The sequence below is a fragment of the Sceloporus undulatus genome, chromosome 4 (genome assembly GCF_019175285.1).
Source record: "Sceloporus undulatus isolate JIND9_A2432 ecotype Alabama chromosome 4, SceUnd_v1.1, whole genome shotgun sequence".
Lineage (NCBI taxonomy): Eukaryota > Metazoa > Chordata > Lepidosauria > Squamata > Phrynosomatidae > Sceloporus > Sceloporus undulatus.
In genome coordinates, this window is record NC_056525.1 from 109,664,257 (window position 1) to 109,686,862 (window position 22,606).

A 22,606-nucleotide genomic window follows, 5' to 3' on the forward strand; every position below is an offset into this window, starting at 1 on the left:
TCTATTATTATTATTATTATTATTATTATTATTATTATTATTATTATTATTATTATGAAATAATAATACTGAAATACTGAACTGGTTATGACAACTATGCATGGAATAGTTGTATTCTACATGGGTGGAGGGGCTACCTGTATCTGTTAAATCACAGCTCTTCAAAGTATTCGAGATGTATAAATGGCAACAATCTGGGGTAACTAAATAGAGCCTTCTTGTAAAATGGTGTTATATCTCTAGACAGAGATAGGTCTTCATATGCTTGCTTGTGAGCTGGCAAACTTCACCTTCAGAAATGGGAACATAAACTTCAGACATGGAGAAAGAATTTGGAACTTTATCTGATTCAGTGAAGCAATTCTCTAAACCCGAAGTAGTGTGACATAGAACAATTTAGTGTTAATGCTGCTCCTGACACCAGACGCAAAGAACAAGCAATTCCAGGCCACAACATATTGGCATTCAACCAATGGCCGTGTTCATACTTTATAGTAAACCACGGTCGCTATTAGCCATGGTTTGTTTCTTTAGTCACAAATTATCCTGACCATAAATCATCATTTCTAATCGTGGTTTGCTGGTCACTAACAAGCCATGGATTATTTAGACAGAGTGGGTTTGGACACAAGAAGAAGCCAGAATTCAAGAAATCACAATCTAGACTATTGTGACACAAGAAGCCAGACAAGTGATAATCAATTTACAATGGTCTAGTTTGGCTGAAATTTTGTTCAGAGCTAAGTTCGTAACACACACATGCAAACACTGCGAATCTGTGCCAATAAAATAACATCTGCTTATAAGTTCATTTCTTTTCATGATTCAGCTGTGTATGATCAGATAACAACAAAGGATTGCTATTTTCCAAGTCTGGTATGCTGCCAATCCTGGACAAGAATGGGTTTCCTCAGACAGGTCAGACTTCTACTATGGAAAAACTGGACGCTTAGGAAACGGCAAAAGGTAAGCCATGTATGTGTACAGGTACTCGTAAATTTACACTAAAAAATAAAGTTCATTTTCTCAGGCAGCTGGTATATTTCACAAGATTCTAAATATATCCTGATATCTGCTGCACTGTTTATTTCATTCCCCCCCAAAAAGGTGATAATTATGTACATAATTTTAGAGTCAAGTTCAGAATTGTGCTCAGTATCTGGGGAGGAGGGCAAGAAGCCTCAACGTACTTGACTGTTTTATTATTAAAAGACTCCATGGAGAAGAAAAGTTTTAACACATGTTACGCAGCCCCACCAAAAGGGGAAATTGTGGAGAGGGTTCACTTCCTGCAGAGCTCCAGCTATACTCATATGTGAATGCCATCAAAGACGCTTCTATGGAGATAAAAATAAACAGTGGGCTTTTGCCACAGGAAACAACTATCCAAAATACTTGAAATCTTTTTATGTGATTCATTTCTTCAAAGGCCAGGAACTTGTGACAAAAGTGCCTCCAGTCCAAAACACACAAGATGTGTTTGGGAGAGTGTGGGTGAAGCTATATCATCATAAATGTAAATTCTCAATTGAATATGTAGAAATGTATATCCTGATCCAAAAAGGGAAGCAAGCTCACATTCCTTTGTGCACATGTATGCTTATCTCCTGGTTCCTTCACAATGCTCATCCGAGTACCACTGATCTCCTTGGATACATCATCATATATGAATCCAGATCACCAATAGCAGTTGCATGTGAATGCCAGGATAATCTTGAAGATTTAAAAACTTGGATTTATCCATTCCTTGGAAAACTACTTTTTTCTGACGCTATGTAAGAAGGTGTCTACTACCTCTTTCTTTTATGTTGTTGGGTGCCTTCAAGTTGTTTCTGATTTATGGTGACCCCAAGGCAACGCTAACATGGGATTTTCTTGGCAAGATTTGTTCGGAGGAGGTTTGCCATTGCTTTTGCCTAAGGCATGTGACTTGCTCAAGGTCACCCAGTGGGTTTCGTGCCAAGCTGGAAATCAAAACCCGATCTCCAGAGTCATAGTCCAACACTCAAACCATTACACTACGCTGGCTCACATTATTTTTAGATGCTACATTGTTTTGTATTTGCAAATCACTTTGAAAATTAGGTAGGAAAGCAAAATAGGAATAAAAAAATTGAATTAGCAAAATGAAGAAGAAAGAAGAGGTTTGACTGATCAGAATCTGTAATCTGCATCCAATTACAGATTCTGATCAGTCAAACCTCTTCCTTCTCCCTCATTTTGCAATACGGTGCTCATAGTACTATTTGGGAAGCAACAGCAAATGCTGAAGGAGGTCAGTTTTTTAAAAAATTGTGTAGCTGTTTGCTTGTTTTTGTTTTCAGCTTCTCAATTGGGGTAATTTAGGGTGAAATGGTCATGCTGGGCAAATTGTCAACCTCCCCTACCTGTGTGTGTGAGACCCAGTGTGGTAGAGTGGTGTGAGTGTTGAACTACAACTCTGGAGACCAGGATTCGATTCCCCACCTGGCCATGAAACCCACTGGATGACTTTGGGCAAATCACATGCTTTCATCCTCAAGAGAATCAAATCTTCTCTGAACACATCTTGCCAAGAAAACCCATGAGAGGTTTGCTTTAGGGTCACCATAAGTATGAAACTACTTGAAAGTACACAACAGCAACAACACCTATGTGTAGTGGACAAATTGAGACGGTTCCCATATTTAGGCTCAGATGGACCCTCCATCGGAGTCGCCAAAGTGCAGCCCTCCAGATGTAATTAGACTACAACTCTTGGCATTCCTCACCATTGGCTATGACAGCTAGACATAATGTGAGGTGCAGTCCAACAGAATCTGGAAAGTTGCACTTTGTCCACACCTCCTTTACACATTTAGCTTAGCATGTTGCTTTTCCTTGAAAAGCTTTAAGCTGCTAGTTGTTCTCCTGCTGTCTTCCAAAATAACATTTTGAATTCTTGGCTTTGACCCTATGTTTCATTTTTTTTAACTTGAAAGGTTTTAAGATTGGATCCTATCCAACCAAACACCAAATTCCCTGATTTTGCAGTTGCTAAACTGGGCGGGAATGGTCAGCAACCTTAAATAGCACTGAAACTCCACAGAGCTTGTAGGTCTACCTTAGGGCAAACAACAATTACTGTATCTGAGAAATGCTGTGAGGTAAAAGTTAAATGGGGCAATCTGAGAACATTCCCTGTGTTGTTTATCATCCTGGGGGATCTGGAGGAAGGAATTCAGTCTCCAGTTCAACATCTGGGTCCTTTCAATCAAAGTCAAAAAAGGGCTAAACAATATGTTGGGGCATTTCCAAAGGGTGAAGGTGGTTGTGGGAGAAGGAAGATTAAAAAGCCTAGGGCCAACATTGCTGTTCTTTTAAGGTTTAATTTATGTCAGACCTGGTGATTTGCCATCATACTTTGAAAGTCAAGTGCTAAACATATTGGTAGAATGGAATTTTTACATTTGTACACTGAGATACTGAGCATAGGAGCAGACACATCTTAGTTCTAAAAATGCAGCTAGGAGTGCAATGCTGGATCTTTGCTAAATACTTGAATCCCATTGTTTGCATCTTCACACTTATTGTTAACTACTGTTAAATCAGCAGTGACTGTAAGTGTGAAACCTCCAAGACAGCCTGTTATTAGCAGACTTGTTAAGATTGCAGACTCAGGGCTGTGGTTTCCTTGACTGGGTCTATCCACCTGTAATGTGGTTTTTGTATTCCCTTCTAATTTGCCGAGCATGATTCAATTTTCTAATGAGGCATGTCACTTCATGACATGCCCAAAGTGCAATAACCTCAGTTTTGTCATTCTGGATTCTAGGGAGATTTCAGGCTTTATTTTCTCTGGGACTCATTGATTTGTCTTTTTGACTGTCCGTGGTATCTGCAGGAATCTCTTCCAGCATATTCAGATAGGTTGATTTTTTTCCTGTAAGATGGAGAATAAATGTACTGTACTGCACTTTTGAACTAAGCATAAACAGGATTTTAGCCTTAACTAGACTGGCTAGTGAGTAAAAGAGCACATGATTAGACTCTATATTAAATGCAAAGGATGGTCAACACACCAGATGAAGCCCAAGCTTTATTGTATTATTTACTGCAGGCATACTGCTGCAGCCCAATAACCAAATTTTGTGTTTTTCCACCCTTCCTGCTAGTATCCTCCCAATGCCAATGCTGCTAAAAAAATCCAGCTAGACAGAGGACATGGAGGAAAAGAGGGATTGGCCAAGTGTAAAAAGATTTATAAAAAGAAGCTTCTATGTCAGAGGTTTTGTTAACTGAGATATGCCCATATCTTCATTTTCTGCAACTAGGGGCATATCTACATGGGCCAAATGAACCCTCATGGCATCCTGTTTTTACAACACAGGAGCAAAGCCCTGATTCAACCAACTGTGGCCTGCTTTCATGACATGAGACTACTTCTGCATGTAATCCAGCCCATCCCTCCCTTTCACTGGATTAAAAAGATCTATCTTTTGCTCTGGATTTTCCAGACCATCTGGAATGACGCCAAGTGGCTGCTTACACGTGTCCCACTGTGCCGCCTGCCATCGGTACTGGCACTAGTCATTCCCTTTGAGGTTAGAATGAGATGCCCAACCATGTGATTGACAATGGTGCCTTATTTTCAACCGCAGAAGAAGGAACTCGCATCAGCAGGGCAGTGCCAGGCAGCACAGTGGGACATGTGTTAAACAGCCACCCAGCATCACTTTGGAGTGCCTAGATAATGGGGGAATTCAGGGCAGCTCTAAGGCCAGGATACTCCAGCAGTAGCCCCAAGTATTCTGGTCAGTGTAGATCCATCCTAGGTTGTAATATTTGTGCCTTACTCTTAATATGTATACAGGGGGCCCTTGGTATCCACTAGGGTTTGGTTCCAGGATCCTCCGTGGATACTAAAATCCATGGATGCTCAAGTCCCATTGAATACAAGGGCACAGTAAAATTGTGTCCCTTTTATAAAATGGCAAAATCAAGGTTCACTTTTTTGAATTTATATATTTTTAAAATACTTGCAAGCTATGGATACTTGAATTGATGGATAAAAAAATCTGTGGTTATGAAGAGCAGACTGTACACTGAAGGTTGCTGAAGGATACACCAACAATGTAGTGTGTGAACAACTCAGTTGTCAGAAGGCTGTGTGTTTTTCCTCAGAATGGCTAAGTCTGTTTTGTGGCATTGACAGACTGAGCAACTATCTGGCCTTGTATCAGCTGTCTCACAGTTTACTGTAATTGTTTAATGGTTCTAAATCACAGAGTGCAGCCCTGAGGGTTGGTGTCCACTAAGGTCCTATACAGAAGTAAAAAAGAAAGAGAGTGAGAGACAGATGTAAAACCACACATATCTAAAAACTTACTAAAAGCTTAAGAGTAAAATAATATTGAACTGTCTATAGAATTAAAATTACACAAACATTAATTTAAAAGTGAGAGCCAGCATGGTGTGGTGGTTTGAGCATTGGACAATCACTCTGGAGACCAGGGTTCCAATCCCGGCTCAGCCATGTAAACCACTGGGTGTTCTTCAGCAAGTCACACTCTCTCAGCCTCAGAGGATGGCAATGGCAAACCCCCCTCTGAACAAATCCTACAAAGAACACCCCTTAGGTTTTCCAGAAGTTGGAAATGACTTAAAGGTACACAATAAAAACAATAGATTGAAAAACGAGATTAAAAAATCCCGAAGTTAAAAAGCGGTTTGATTTTGCTGTTTTTTGCACAGGTTAATGTTGGGCTAATGCCAAAGTGCTCTGACACGTCTGGAAACAATCCTGCTCTTGGGGATATTCATGGGATTTAACCCGTTTATCCACAGGATTTGGGCGTTGTGCCTCCCATGCGATAAACTCCTTAGAAAAGCACTTTTTAAAAAATTGTGTTTTTATAGGGCTGCCTTGTATGCCGGGTGCATTGTGCATTCAGATTGTGTGTGCACAGCTGACTCTTCTATTAAGCAGAATGCAACCACTGCTTCACAGGCATCTAATTTTAGGTGTCATGGACAACCAAATGGTTATTTATTATTATTGCATGTTTACTATGAAGGAAAAGAAGTGTTTGTGAGATTTTCTGCCTCGGGTGATAAAATTATGTAGCCAGCTTTAGACTCTATCCATCTTGGCTTGGCTTGGGGGCAGGGGGAATAGGTGTGTATCACTTGTTGTTGTGACGGAGGCAGCAAAAGATATCAGGCCAGCACTGTGTACATGAGAGATTAATGCATCCAATTTCTCTTTTCCCCTTCCAGCTTCGTCTTCTGGTCGAACTTCTATGGCCTTTGTCCTTATTTCTCGTCCTAGTCTGGTTGAGGAGTGTTAATCCAGTCTATCGCCAGCATGAATGTAAGAGCATCATTTGTTACAAACATTTTCTTTTCTTTTCTTTTCATTTCTTTTCTTTTCTTTCTTTCTTTCTTTCTTTTTTATTTTATTTATTTTATTTTATTTTATTTATTTTTTTTGGAACATAGGCCTTCTCGTTTAGGTTAAAAATCAGCTGATTTTCTGATTGGCTTTTTGGCAAAGCTTATCTGTTTTCCAGGGACAAACTACATGTTATCAGATGCATGATGTCACGAACTTGGTGTAAATGAGGTGTATCCCAGGGGTGGGTAACTGTGGAAATGTAGTGGGCTGTTTTGGTCTCTAGTTTAAGGAGACCTTGGAAGGATGCACAACCTGCCACTATTCCCCCCCCCCCCCCCACAATTCCACACACACACACAAATAAAACAGTGGATTTATATGCTCCAAAATGACCCCAAACACCTTCTAGGTTATTTTCACTGTGGTTTGGTGCCTTTTTGATGCCAATTTTTATCATTGGGGTGTGAGTAGAAATTACGTCTTGTTTAGTTCTGGTTGTAAAATATAGTCATCTCAGACTTAAACTGATCCAGGGTCCTGCAAAACATGGTGGAAAAGACCCCTAGAAGGAATTTGGAGGCCAAAAATTTCTGGAAATGTTTGCATTTTTCAACCCCTGTGGACCTAGGTGGGCTCCAAACATGGTAGAAATGCCATCCCTCTCCAGTGGGCTTTCTGGGGCATTCTTTAGCAAAATTATTTACCCCTTGTGGGTCCTCCTGGGGACTACAAAAGCAGCCCTAAGCCACATGTGGCCCATGGGCAACCCTTTGCCCACTCCTGTGTTTCTGAAGAAACCTGTGATGTGCCACTCTCTAAACAACATTTTGCTGCTCTGTCTCATTGGCTGCTGTTTGTGTGTTTGTGGAAATGTTGATGTGCTGATACGGCAGGACAGGATATGTGTCTGCATGTGTTTTTTCTCAGCTGTCTCTTTTTGGGATAACAGATTGGTGGAGCCCATGCATCTTTCCCCAATGTTTTCCCCAATCTTTTAACCCCAGGCATCCATTTTAAGTGTGTTCAGCTCTCCCTAGAGATTTAGCTTTGTAAAATACTTTTTAAAAATGCAAATCTCTAATCTTGCTCATTAATTTTAAGGCATTAATTTAAGATTCCTGACACTACACAGCACCATAACCAAGTTAAACCACAGTTATACCAAAGTGAACCTCTGAATATGACACTCAAATAGTTCCCTTGAAGTTACAAAATCCACCAGAAGTTCGAGTTTGTTGTGCTAAACTGAAAATATGCAAATTAAAAGAATATAAATTTTAACTTTAAGCAAATACAGCTTAGAAGAATTTTGGAATATTTGTCCTTTTTCTAAAATTCATTTAATATCCATATGAATGTTACTAAACTCTGAATAAGAATACTGTACATTGAAATATGTAGGGAAATGATATCATATAGTGTTGTCCTGATCTGTACTTTTTTGAAACTTAATTGAAATTTTAGGTTTCAATATTCACTCGTGTGCAAATATAAACCAAGCAACCTCCTGCTTGTAGAAAGATAGCAAGTCAGAGGGAAATCTATGCTAAAACCTTTTTCTCTGGCATGCTAATTTTTGTGAGCAAGAAGGACACCAAAGCTCAAACTGACAAACCTTAGGTTAGAAATGTCGCAAGGGAAAATGGTGGTATTTTTATAACACTAAGACTAAAAGTCTCTACCAAAATTCTTCCTATAAATAATGCATCTTAATTCTAACTTTAGTTACAGGTACTTCAGTTACAGATATTAAGCTTTTATTATCTTTAGTTACAGATATTTTTTTTTAATTGCTTCCTGTTTTCTCATATCAAGGTCACTTCCCAAACAAAGCAATGCCCTCTGCAGGAACTCTGCCATGGCTCCAAGGCATCTTCTGTAACATGAACAACCCTTGTTTCAGAAGTCCCACACGCGGAGAGTCCCCTGGTGTTGTATCTAACTACAATAATTCTATGTAAGTAAAGGGAGCCTCTTGTCTCATGGAGATAAGGAGAAAGACTTGTGCCTTCTAAGCAGCCATGTTGTATTTAGACAGCATACATGTATCAACGGCTGTGCCAGAGTGAGGTAGCTCCTTCAGCCAGCAGATATCAGTATCACAAAGAGGGAACAAAATACTATTTATTTGATTTGTTGTTAGTATTGCCACTGTCACAGAGGAGGGAAACGCTTGGGGTTGGTTGGTTGGTTAGTTGGTTTTTGCCTCAGATGCCAAAATAAATTGGCATCACTTGGGTATTATGCACCTCAATGTATGGGGAAGAACTAGCTGCAGAATATCTTAGGACATCCTAGTACTGTATATCTCTGATATCTGTTGGCATGAAAATTGTCTCAGGTGAGCCAGGCTGTGGACAATTTTATTTATATTTAAAAATGGGTAAATAGAAATGTGTTAGAGCTTGTGAGCTGCATGTGGAAAAATCTTGTCTATACCACACATTAAAGTTCTCCCACCAGAGAGCAGTTTTCTCGTGTATTGGCACAATTTCTTCATTTATGTGTTCCTGAGAACAGGGACGTAGCTAGGATTTTAGGAAAAGGGGGGGGGGGGGGCTCCCAAATAAGCCCCCCCTTTATAGGGGGGGGTGGGGGGGGGGGGGGCGGCGCCCCCCACATTTTTTTTTTTAAGTGGGGGGGGGGGGGTCCGGACCCCAAGAACCCCCCTTGGCTTCGTCCCTGCTGAGAATCTAGATAATATTTTCCCAGATGCTTACATTCCCATTTTCACACACACACATACAGTGTTGACCCAGAGTTTTAAAAATGACTATTGGGGGGTACAGACTGGCACTTTGTGGCATCCTGTACATGTGGTGAGGGCTGAGCGTTCGCATGCTCCAAGCCCTTACCGCACCATCCAGACACCATTACGGCGCACTCCCATCCACACACTGCATGCCATGATGACGCATGCCAGGCGCAGCATCCAAATGGCACTGGATGGAAGGGGCATCATGATGCCACACCATGGCGCTTATGATGCCCCTTCCAGGAAGCTACTTAGAGCAGCTTCTTTTTGTTCCCTACAGGGAGCAGACTGTGGCACCAATCTGGAGCTAAAAGGGACGGCTGCATGGTGCCCATCTGTATAGCCCCTATATAAGAATAAAAAGTATTAATTTGTTCTTTTCAAATTCTTCCCCCCCCCCCCACTTTTTAAAAAACATTTTACAATTAAACAATGTTGTGGAATACACTAAAAACTGAGGGGAAAACAGAAGGATAAGTCCCATGTTATAAAGGCAAAGCAAGACCATGGGTGGAAAATAAAATGAAAACTTTTTATTTCCCTGAACCCACTGAAGGCAGGGCTTGCCCAAGACAATTTGATGTCTGAGAAGGACAAGATGATGAGGCCCACTCTTAAGTCAACATCCAGAATGAGATGAGACTGGTAGCTGAATTTTGCTTCATTGTTGGAAGTGGGAAAGCATCCTCTACCACATTGGATTACCGTAGTTAAGGCTTCAGGACAGATTGCACAAGATGCACATTCTATCTACCAACAAAGAAGAGTCATGATAATAGGCCACTGCTGCAGGTGGCCACCTCACTCTTTTTAATGGCAGGATTGGCCCTGAGTAATATTCAGGATAGGCGGAGGAGGACATGTTTCCAGTCTTTTAATTATAACTAAGGGTAGGGTCAGTCCTAATGTAGACTGAGGTAGCCACCTCAAGTAATTGATGCTCGAGGTGATAGATGCTTGGGATGATGGCAGCTCCTCTGGTTGTTCTTCCTGAGAATCTCAGCCATCCCACCCTCCTGAGTCTGTGCCTTTGTGGAAATGATGTTTGGTTGCTGCTAGCCAAGGCCAGAACTTGGAGGAGTCACTGGCCACATGGGCTAGAGGGATCCCAATAGTCCAACAAAGCAACTTTTTCAAGCTCTAGCCTAGGAAGATTGCCTGTCTTTCCTGGTGTCCTTGTCTCACTACCTAATAGAGCAGCAAAGCCTATTTATAAAATATAAGATTAAACACCAAGTATCATTTCTGCCCCTATTTTACAGTTTAGCAAGAGCGTACCAAGATGCTCAAGAACTGTTGCTGGGATCCCGCGAAATAGAATTGGGCCGACTCTGGGAAGAGCTACGGACCCTAACCCAGTTCATGGAAACAATACGGACAAATCCTGAAAGGATTGCAGGTAACAGTAATCTGTCCTGTTCTCTTTCCTTTCTAAAAAGCTGTTAATTATTTCCCCGGTCAAAAGATAAGGAGTGACTAAACTGTTTCAACTTGATTAACCTGTGCCTGAAGCATTTTTGTGTGAAAGTCAAAATTTGACCTTCTTGTTGGAAGGAAAGAGGAAGGCGGTGTACTCCCTGCTTGTTTATTCTCATTATTCCTCTGTGTTAATCCCCCTCTTTCTGTCTGTCTCAGTCTCTCTCTAAAACACACACACACACACTTGAAAGCTTTGTTATCACCTCATTTGCTTACCAGAACAAGGAGGATTCTTCAGTTACTCTGGCACTCTTGCAAATGACATATGACTCCTGCTCTGAAAAACATTCAGGGACTTTACTTCCCCACTGCACTACTGCTTGTAGCTGAACATATCAACCATTTCTTTTGAAAAGTGACATGGGCACTCTGTCTATTTGAACCATGAAAGCTGTTTCAAGCAGGCAAGCCATCACTTGGTGTGGCGATTATCAAGGGATAAAAAAATGAATGAACAAACTGATTCTTGCCATTATTTTCATTCTAGAGGTTATGTCGACTTCTTTCTTGGCTTTTATAGAATGAGATGCAATGTTCTGATCTGTAGGATATTTGAAAGATTTTCATGGAGTAGACTTAGGAAAACTTAAAAATACTGTAATTAGGCCACACAGCAGGTGATCCAGTTTGATTGGGAAGATGTCTACTCTCTAGTTTACTTAGCATAATGATTAATCCTCTCCTGGTCATGAGAAACTAATTGGAAGAATTCAGGACTTCCTCCAAGGCACCATCTAAAGTACTGCAACTGTCTTTGGGAGGTGAACTGAAGAAAAAGATTCTAAAACCATTTCTTCTCGAGTAAGCATTTGAAAAGCATAAACGCACACACAGAGTACAACCACCCAACAACAAAGTACTCAAGAGCTTTCAAACTCACAGCTCCAGGGCCACACTCCAGGCTCACTGGAACTTTTCTTCATTCTTTGAAACCCCAGCGCTATGTTTTATGAGCATGCCAATCCCTTTCAGCATTCTGAAAAATAAACAAGCGTGGTCCAAATGCCAAGCCTTTTTGTGTAACGTGCAATGCAACTGTCATTCCACATTCAAGTGCTTTTTCCAAAAAGAAACCCTTAAATGCTGTTTGCTTCTTTAAATGAATGCACTTCTTTTAGAATAGTATTTCCCAAGCTGTTTCGGTCCTCCCAAGCAACTGCTTCTCAACACATCCTACCTTCAGCCTGCAATATGTTCCACATTGCATCATGCAAAAGTTCTTGCATTAACTGGTTTGCATTAATGCAGCTTGATACTACTCTATAAACTCTTGGAACTGAATAGGAGAGCACTGGCATTAAAACAGTTCATCTGAGCAAAACTTCTCTAATAGATGACTTCCCAAATCAGAAACCTCCAGATGTGTAGGACTACAGTTCCCTTATAATAATGTTGATTGGAATGATGAAAACTGTAGTCCAACATAAATGGGGAGTACAGTCAGACCTCCATATTAACTGGGGTTAGAGGTACAGCCTTCAAGGACCCCTGTGAAAGTGGAAAAACTGTGGCCTATGTCCAAAACACACTGCAGGAATAATCCAGTTTGAGACTGCTTTAACTGCCCTGGCTCAGTGCTAGGGAGTCCTGGGGATTGTAGTTTATTGTGGCACCAGAGCTCTCTGACAGAGAAGGCTAAATGTCTCACAAAACTACAGTTCCCAGCATTCCTTAGCATTGACCCAGGGCAGTTAAAACAGTCTCAAACTGGATTGTTTCTGCAGTGTGTTTTGGGCCCATCTCTAGCCTCCCTCAAACCATATTTAACGTACAAAAAAATACAACCTGCCAATTCAGCCCACCACAGATGCCTTCAAAGTGATGGGGTTCCTTTGCAAGGCAGAAGCGGGTGGCTAGTGGGGCTTACTGCCAGATCCACTGCTGCCCCATGCCATTTTAATAGGGTCTTATGAGCCTTATTCGCATTCTCTCAATCTCATGAGGTTTGCAGTGCCTATTAAAGATGGCATAGGGTAGCAGCAGAAGTGGCAGCAAATAATCTGTGAGTAATCAAATCTGCAAAAGTGAAACTAACAAATGTGGAGGGCCAACTACATCAGAGAAAACTACCCATCAGGAAATGCCAATTTTATTAAAGTATTGCAATTATATATGTATGGATATTGATTCTCAAAATTCTTCACCCTAATAATGGGTAGATAAGGTTGAGGAAATCTAGAAAAATTCTAGGAAATGATGTTTGGGGTTAGTTTGTGTTAATATAAGGACCTTTTTCACAAAATCATCTTCTAAGATATTTTGCTCAGTTTAGTTGTTATTCTTCCAAATATTAAACTGTAGTTTAATAGGGCTCAGGGCCCTTGGAGTACATTATTTCAGTCTCCTCTACAAATTTGATAAGGTTGGTGAGTATTATTGTCCCCGTCTTATATAATAGGCGAGCTGAGAGTCAAAACAATAGTGGTTTGTTTAAAGCCAACAACTGACAGTTCTTTCACAAGTATAATGGTTTGCCCAGAAGATGATAATGCATAACCAACTCTTAAACGCTTTCATGCCATTTCTGTCTTCACCCAGGAAAAGGAATACGAGTCCAAGATATCTTAAAAGATGGGGAGAACCTAACTAAATTTCTGCTTGAAGATGTAGGCCTTCCAGATCTGGTTGTTTACCACCTGCTGAATGCACAAGTGCGACCAGAACAGGTGGGTTAATGGCGTATCTCAGCAAACTGAATATTTACAATGGGTACATTTCTTATGCATTCACATACTTGAACAACATTTTCCCACTGACTATGCATAAATGTACTTATGCTCAAATACTAAAAATACTACTTCCAATACTGATAACTACTCATAAAACAAGCTATGATACAACAATATACACAACAACAGACAACCTTTGGTCAGTTCCCAGCTGGAATCATGTTGGTTTGTCCCAGCTAGAGTATACCCACTGAATCAATTATTGAACAGTGAGTCAACAAACAAGTAAATCTGATTAAGTGACTCTATCCTGGTTATGACTAATAATAGGAGTTAAAACTACTTTCTGAAATGAAGTCTCAAAGATGCTACAAGATCTCTTTGCATACAGATATTCCAGACTAACATGGCTATGTCCCTGAATTCTGAAATGAAAACATTTTAACCACCCTTACTCCACTCTGGAGATTGTCCAGTGAGGCAATCGTATGAATTCCACAATTGTTATAATGGAAATTACCACTCTCTTTGACCCCATTGGAAATTTATCTCTTCTACAAACATTAAGAACATGAAGGGGAAAGTGTAGGTTCTTCGGATGCTTTGGGTCAACTCCCAGGAGCCCCAACCAAACATAATGGAATGGTTGTGGATTGTGATAGTTGTAGTACAAAACATCTGGAGGCCCAAATATTTCCCCAGCCTTCATGAGTAGGGGTTAAGGCACCTAATTTCTTAACAGGTATGTAACAACCCAAGAAAATAATATGGTTAGTTTTAGCCATTGGAGTTTATCACACAGGGGAAATCTCATACAGAAATGGGGGTTTAAATCAGAAAAAACCCTGCAAAAGTGGGTTGATTTTCACATGACATCATTGTTAAAGTGGAATTAACCCGAACGGAAAGCAGACGGAAAATAGACAAAAGCCGCTCTTATTTACTTTAGGAAAATCCTGAAAATAAAAAGGAGTGGCTTTTGTCTACGGTACTTTCCATTCCGGTTAACACCAGTTTAATAGCGACACATGTGAAAATCAACCCACTTTTGCGGGGGGGTTTCCAGCTTTTAAATCCTGTTTTTTACATGGGATTTTCCACATGTGATACACTCCTACATTAAGTTTAAGTCTAGTTAAATCCTCATGTCTATTAACTATGGTTTCGTTAACTTTGCTAAGTCACTGCTTTGACTGTGCTAAATAAGAGATATGAATAAAACCTGCGTGTCACCTTGAAAGCACAGATGCTGGGGATTAACTGCTTTAGCCAGGCCTTCATGCTGAGTTGATCAGCACACAAGTAATACAACCTTCATGAATGTAAAACATATCTTACAATTTTTCTTCAAATAATGGCTTCATAACCTGGTTTGTGCCAAATCTTTAATTATGATTTTGTCATAGTTGGAACTTATTGCCCTCCAGATGTTTTTGGACTGAAGTTCCCATCTGTCCTGTCCAGCTTGATGACTAGTGAGGAATTATGGTTGTTGCAGTTCAGACTGTGTAATGACTGCTTAAAGCCCAAGTTTAGACATTGTCTTTATTGCTTTGGAAGTCTGTTGCTGAACCTAATTTTTGGCTATGAATATGCCTAGTAAGGACATTTTCATCCATGACGAGACCTGGCTCGGTTTCCCTTTGTAGCATGGCTATGCATCATGTTATTTCAGTAGATCAGTGAATGGGATCAAAATGCTGTGCAAGAGAAATGTTAAAATTCACCACTCTTGATGTCAGTGAGGGCAAAGGTGGAAAGGCATTGCCAGGGCATTGTCTCAGGTGAATAGAGGAGGCCATTGACAGGCAGATCCCCTATTTTGGAATTCTTATCAAATAATAGCTTTGGAGAGGAAAACATAACTGGGCAGTTGTGACCCCAGATTGTTCTCAAAGCACCTACCCTTCATAGATGGTCTGTGTGTGACTTATTGCCTGCTGTCCTTGTGGCTGGGGAGCCCAGAGAGGAATGTGGGTCTTATGAATCAGGCCTGATGAATCAGATCTGTAGAAGTAAGGCTTCTCAAACTGCTGGGAAAAGGAAAAGAGGGGGGGGGGACTGGCTGAATGGCAATTTTTTTGTTTCCCCTTCCTTTTTCTTTCTCTATCATGCCCAAATGTGGGGAATGTGTGTGGCTGTTTGTGGCCAGCAGGAGATGGAATTAATGAGCATGCTTTTCACTCCACTGGGCTTTTGGAAATTGTTGGTGGCTTGTGTGATGATTGCTGGATTGTTCCACTGATTGGATTCTGGCTAGAACTGTAGGAAGCTTTCTGGCAGCTTTTTGAAGAAACAGCACACAGGAGAGAGTTTTATCCTGCCTGATGGGGAAACCCTTCCTCCACAATATTCTGTACAAAGTGAAACCTAAAAACCCTTACCAGCATAAGTTGTGCTTTCTGCTGAAGAACAAATCCTGCATGGTTAAACATCCATACAAAAAACGTCTATGGCTGAGTGCCGGCAGTGGAATGGACAACTGGTTGCCCATCAGTGGGTGTCGAAAATCATTGAGGTGCCAACCTGAACAAGCCAAGACAGTTTCAACACACCACTGAAGAGATCATAGGGGAGACTTGCCAAGAACTTTGTATTAACTATAAAAACTAGCAAGATTGCTTGTCTAAATTTGTTGTTCTTATTTGGCTGAGAACCAGTTTGTTTTCAGCAGGGCTGGTGGGGAGGGGAGGAATTCTCAGTCATAATGTGTTGGGCAGGGTGGGAGGAAGCCCTTGCTCTTAATAGAGAGTATCAACATACCAAGTATAGATTGACCCATATCCCGCTCCCTTGTCAAAGCAGCCCTTTGGTTGCTGACGCAGGAATATAAATGTTGTCAGCCTTTCAGATGTGATTATCAGGGTTAAACTGATTAGTGTACTGATTAGTGTTTTCCTTTTCCTTTTATAGTGGGCCCTTGGTATCCGCTGGGGTTTGGTTACAGGACCCCCTGTGTATACCAAAATCTGTGGATGCTCAAGTTCCATTAAATATAATGGCATAGTAAAATGGTGTCCCTTATATAAAAGGGCAAAATCAAGGTTTACCTATGGGAATTTGTATATTTTTAAAATATTTTCAAGCCATGGATGCTTGAATCCATGGATAAAAAAAAAATCCTTGCATAAGGAATTGGGCCCACCACTTTTGAACCTCAGACCTTCCTCCCTAGATGATGCTTCCCATTTGCAATTCTCCCCCTGCCATAAACAGAGGGGAGCTTTGTAAAAAAAAACAACCAAGAACTTTCATTTGGTAGCAACTGAGTTCTCTCCTTCCTCCCCTTTCACCCTTCTCCTAAAAGTGTGAAGGGCAGAATTTTGGCCTGGAAACAAGTTGAAGGGAATGGGAGATGGAAAGGCATCTCTGTGCTGCGCATTTCACTTCATGTAGTGCCTAGTTCAACCCACAGAGCCCATGAATCTAGAGTTGGCCAGTCAGGCAATGTAACTATTCACAAATTGAACTTTAATCCAGTGATAGTGTGGTGTGGGGGTGATATGTCTGATGGACAATCTGTACACGTAGAAAATTAAGATTTTAAGGGCAATGGCTGGGCTACAGCATTTCTTCCTTTTGACCTTTAGACTTCTGACCTTCAGTTTTAGTTAAGCTGCAGTAACCAGGAGCATTCAGCCACATGCATTCTGACGTGGGGAATTTATTTGATCTCCTGTTTAATTTTGAGGCTGCCCAGGGATTTCATCTGGCAGTGGCAGTGCATATGGTTGTTCAGTCTTCTGTAGTCACAAAACAACATCCTGTTGGTAATTTACCAAAAACGTACAGCTATTGTATAGGAAGGGACATCAGTACCAATCACAGTTACTCATATATCTTGTCCCACCACATCAACACCTACACCAGTGTTATTCTGAAAAGAAAATGAAAAGAGGGTACTAGTTACAGGAATGCATTTGGATTTTTGGGGGAAAGCTGACCACTGTTGAAGCATTGACCTCATAAGCACCCTGGGAGTGCAGGAAATGACACATACACACACATAAAAGCTAAACCTAAGCTAGAAGTTAATTAACAGAGGAAATATTTTGTCCCTTCTCCTGAAAGTGGTTGTTGAACAATGGCGCACTGATAAAATTACTGGAATTTGTTTCTCAACGGCTGCTTTCAGGTTGGACAAAAGATAATGGACTGTTATTGACTCACAGAAAGGTGGGAGGGGGGACTCCAAAAAGCCTGGCTGCAACCAGGACTACATGAGAAACCAAAAGGGAAGTTTAATATTTTTCTAACCCTTTGCTCTTCAGGGACATTCTCTAAACTGAAGCTCTGTTTTAGGAAAGGTTTGCATATAAATGACATCTCTTACAGGGCAGAGATTAATTTCAGCAAGCCAATGCGTACATCCTGTTTTCATTGCTTTGTCTTAACACAAGGTTTTCTGATGTTCTTGGCTGGAGAATTTGAAGCTTCACGAAAAGCTCAGACTTTATTACTTTTATATATGTTTTCTGTCTGCACTCTTCTGCACCAAAGTATACTTGAGTAATATCACAACAACTACAAATCATTTACTATACATGATTTTAAAAGCTAACAGTGGTGTAGTCAGGGTATTGCTCAATAAGAACCGACCTAAATTAAATTTTCCTACAGTCCACAAATTTCTAGCATGGCAGAGAGTGAGATACTGAACAACATTGTGTACAATCAGAACTCTTCTATTAGCTGTGTTCACATTCTCTTGGTAACTTTGCTTGCTCCTTTTCTTTGAATATCTAAACTGTATCTCTAAGTGCCTGACCGAAGTTTTAAGTTATTGCAATGCTAGAAATGTGGGAGTTGAAGGGAAACTTTGTGGGGACAGAAACCCTATGATAGGCTCTCCTTGGGGTTGCCATAAATCAGAAACAGCTTGAAGGCACACAACAACAACAATCCATATTCTGATCCAAGGTATGGATGTTGGCAGTTTGGCCTTGAATAGGTAACAACCTTCAACTTTATTTAATTAATTAATTTATATCCTGCTTTTCTCCCTTATGAGACGCAAAGTGGCTTACACTATATGTTAAAATAATACCGCTACAGCAGTCTGACATAAAATATAAACATTAATCCACCTAAAAATTAAATTAAAAGCAAAATATAGTTGACCCATCATATCCATGGATTTTTTTTATCCATGGATTCAAGCATCCATGCCTTGAAAATATTCAAAAAATATATAAATTCTAAAAAGCAAACCTTGATTTTGTCATTTTATATAAGAAACACTATTTTACTATGTATTGTAATTTAATAGGATTTGAGCATCCACAGATTTTGGTATCTGAACATCCTGGAACCAAACCCCAGTGTAAAAAACCTACCCACTGCAGTTGCTTGGCCACACATCCCAAACGCTGAAGGCCTATTTAAATAATAAGGTCTTTGCCTAAAAATTAATCAAGGAGTGGTCAGCTGAGTTCCATAGCCTGGGAGCAGCCATGAGAAGGTTCTCTGCCAGGTCCTCACTAACAGTATCTGTAATGGTGGTAGGACCAAAAACAAGCCCACTCTGATCATCAAACTCAGGAAGCCTATAGGGAGATTTAGTCTTTAAGATAGCCTGGACCTAAGCTATGCACAGCTTTATAGATCATAAATAGCATTTTCAGTTTTGCCTGGAAATACAGCTGTAGCCAGTAAAGACTTGCTTCTGGTAGATGCAAACTACTATTTTTTAAATATATAAATAGCTGTTGTCATTCTGAGTGTCTCCTATACTTCAAAATTTACTATTTCACCACCAAAAGCCAACACTGATACAAGTCTATGTTTGAAGAACCCATAGCCTCTAACATTTCACAGATGAAAAGGAGCTGTGTGGCCAAGCATCATCAAAGTGTGGTCAAGATTGCACATGTTATTTATGAAAAAGAACATATAAGCTAGGAGAGGTTGCAGAAGTTTGCTTTTTCCAATGCTTAATGAGAAGTGCAAGACTCCACCCCTCCTGTCCTTCCCCACTGCTGAGGTTTTTGAGTGCATACAACTTTTGCACTCGGAACTCAGTTTGCAGCAGTTGAGGAAAGCTGAGAAAAAAGTGGGAGGAGGAGAGAGAAACTGGGACATTTCAAAAGCAGTTGGAAAACTGGGATGAGAGAGGATTAACTGTTTCTACCAAACTGGTATAGATGGTGAGTATGAAAGCCTTTTAAAAGGAGTGTTATAGACACCATAAAAACAACAGCAACAGAAGTCCATGTTTCCAACATTTGTGGGGAGCTTGCATTCAGTAGTCAATGTTTGATGGTAACACTATCAGGATTTAGCTTACTCAGCATCAAACAGAAGTTGCAGAATCTGCCCTACTTATGGGTTGGCCACCAATAGAAGCAGGATGCTGGATGAAAGAGGCCATGTTTGGTCCAATGGAGCAGTGTTCTCATGTTGCTTAAGGTGCCCATCGCCTTGAAAGAAGCTGTCTTATGTACATTAATGCCAGTTCTAATTGTTATTGATATGTCTTTCCAACTTATTTCTGAATGGACAGAAAGCAGTCTATGATGATTTTTTTTTTAAAAGTGTGATTTGTCTTTGCCTACAGTTTGCCTTTGGAGTCCCAGACTTGACTTTGAAAGATATTGCATGCAGCGAGACCCTGTTGAATCGCTTTATTATCTTCAAGAGTTCAAGTGGCTTTCAAGTTGTGCACAGCACAATGTGTGCCCTTTCCCAGGAGGCCTTGCAGAAGGTTGAGGACAGTCTGTATGCAAATGTTGACTTCTTTAAGCTTTTCCATTTGGTGAGTAGTACCAGCTAAAGACTTAACTTTCTGTTGATGTTGATGATGATGTATTTAAGAATCCTGTTGCTAGGTCAGCATTCCTCAGCCTGGTGGCTCCCAGGGATGTTGGTCTGCAACTCCCCTCATCCACCAACAGCTGGGAATGATGGGAATAAAAGTCAAACGTGTTTGCAGGGTTCCAGATCAGGCAAGGTTCTGCTAGGGTGGTGCTATAACAATATTTAGTCCCAGGTGAATCAATGAAATAAGTGGCTTTTGCAGTGGTAGCCAGAGAGAATTAGCAATATGGAATACTTGTCAGCCACAGTAGAACAGTGAGGATTCTGCAGAGTCCTGACCACCTGAGAGATACTTCCCTGAATAATTTTAAATCTGAAAAACAACAGCCTGTGTTTCCATATGGAGATGTGCTAATTCTCGTCAGTTGCTCATGTGTTTTAGTCAGTAGATGCAAAGACTCTGGGATGCTTGACTGGACAAGAGGAAGCAACAGCACCTTTTCATATATTCATATATATATTTGATTGTGTGTGTATATGACTAGACAGAGAAATAGAATAGAATGCAAACAGCAGATTAAATTAACAGAACGTGAATCTTCATGTAACCAGAAAGGCAATCTGAAAAAAGATTTGCAGAAGTTTAAAAAATATATAGAAAACTTGCATAGATTTCAGTTACATGTGTTTATGTCAGTCGTTTATGCTAGTTGTCATTTGCAGTACCCATTATTTCCTGTGGACATTCATTGGTTGTACAACATGCCATTGATGATGATTTGGAGGGTAAAATGGCTTAAAGAAAATATGTGGGTAAGGGATTCCCCCCCCAAAAAAAAAGGATGAGAAGAAAAAATTTAGTTTTTTTTTAAATTATGATGTTAAAAGAAGAAGAGGACAAGGCAAGAGCTGCAAGACTGAATTCAAGAAAATATTTCAGTTGGCATAACAGTTTTCTAATAGCAGGTTACTAATAGCCTGAGCTTTTGTGCAACATAACCTTTTTCATCAGTATGCCACAGCAGGACTTTGTTATCTCTGCGGCAATGAACTGTATGGGAAAGCCAGAATAGAGTTTAAATGTCCAGAAGGGGTGGGGAGTAGTTTAATGGAAATTCACACCAGATCTTTGCCTTAGAAAAGGCTTACAAGAATTCTTTGTCAGTGACACAAGTATAAATGGGAAAGCTTTGGGAGTGAGTCAAACAGCCCGGGTGTTAAACAACACACTCACAGAAAGAATAGTAGAGTTTTGTCTGGCAAGGAAAAGGAGTAGGAAAGAGTGCATTTTTAGTTGTCGGAGTCAGCACATTCTTTAGATTTCCTGTAGAAGTGTTCAGCATAGTAGTACCAGGGACGGAAAATGTGGGCCGTGAGAATCAGCCAAGGCTGGAAATGTGCAGGCACAGGCAGAAGGAGAGGAGAGCAGAGCAGAGCAAGTCCAAACCATCCAGAATAGATGTCTGATGTACTTTTATTAGTTTTTTCAAACACACACACACACTCTCTTTTGTTCCATGTTAAGATTTTTTTTTAGGTAGTCAATAAGCTTCTCTTTGGCATTCCAGTTTCACAATCCTTCCAATATTATATCTGCTAGAAAGTTCAGAGAAAACATCAACAACAACCTGGAGCTGCCTGTGTTGCTAGTGTTTCTGCTCACTGTACATGACAGGTTATAAATAAATGTCAGTGTATGCTTTCCATAAAACTGTCAGATTGTTAGGCTTCTGACAGCCTGTGAGTTATCTGTGTGGTAGAGGTTTTCTGTGCTTTCATGTCAGTCTCCTATCTGGAAAGAATGAAGCCTTTAGCAGGATAGTAAGTTCCAACAGACGCCTTTCATCCTATAATCTTAGTGCTGCTCCTCTTTGCAACTCTGCCCTAGGATGTGAAATCTTTAACTTTGTGACGCCTGCTTGTAAGGGAGGGGGAGAAAGGGGAAGAGAAAAATTTGGGAATGAGAGTTTACTCCAACCCAGCCCACAGTGATGAACTGAACAATTGTTATAGTCTGGCAGGAAATCCATTTTTAACACGCCTTTTATGCTTACACTAAAACAACTCTGGTTCTGATTTCCTGTGCTTACTGTTGACGTGGTAGAGGAAAGGATGTCCTCAGAGCTGCTATGAAAAAATTGTACACCGGAAAAGTTCTACATTTGTCCATCTCCTTTACCAGATTCACCACATGTCCCTCATTTAGTGCTCTTTAATACATTCAAAATGAATCCACAGAGAAGAGCCAGATTGGTTCAGTTGTTTGAGGGGGAAAAAAAGAAGGAGCTTGCCGCTTAGTGCAGATTTCTGCTTTTGTGATGTGACCCTTCACTTGTGATTGCCCTTTCTCAAAAAGAGGGGCAAATCACACAAATGAGTTCTTGAAGTGACTGGGGATTGATGTGGAGCTCAAACATGCTCACCACCACCACCACCATTTGGTACGAGAATTTTGTTTTGTCCCTCAAATGCTCTCTAGAGAATTGCCCAGGAGAGGTCTCTTTTAAAACAAGATTATAACACTGGTTATAATTTTGGCATTAAAGAGACTTTAAAGTGCATTTAAAGCATCCAGCAGGTAAAGCAAAAATG

General features: G+C 40.5%; 1 protein-coding gene across 1 annotated transcript in view; it reads left to right on the forward strand.

Annotated features, from left to right (window-relative positions):
• The window catches only part of ABCA4 (ATP binding cassette subfamily A member 4), a 121,624-nt gene that overhangs the window by 4,818 nt on the left and 94,200 nt on the right, over positions 1-22,606 (forward strand). The window contains 6 exon segments of the mRNA XM_042463556.1: positions 830-966; positions 6,238-6,331; positions 8,171-8,312; positions 10,373-10,509; positions 13,128-13,255; positions 19,815-20,012. Of these exon segments, the coding sequence (XP_042319490.1) occupies positions 901-966; positions 6,238-6,331; positions 8,171-8,312; positions 10,373-10,509; positions 13,128-13,255; positions 19,815-20,012 (765 nt within the window). The 5' untranslated portion in view covers positions 830-900.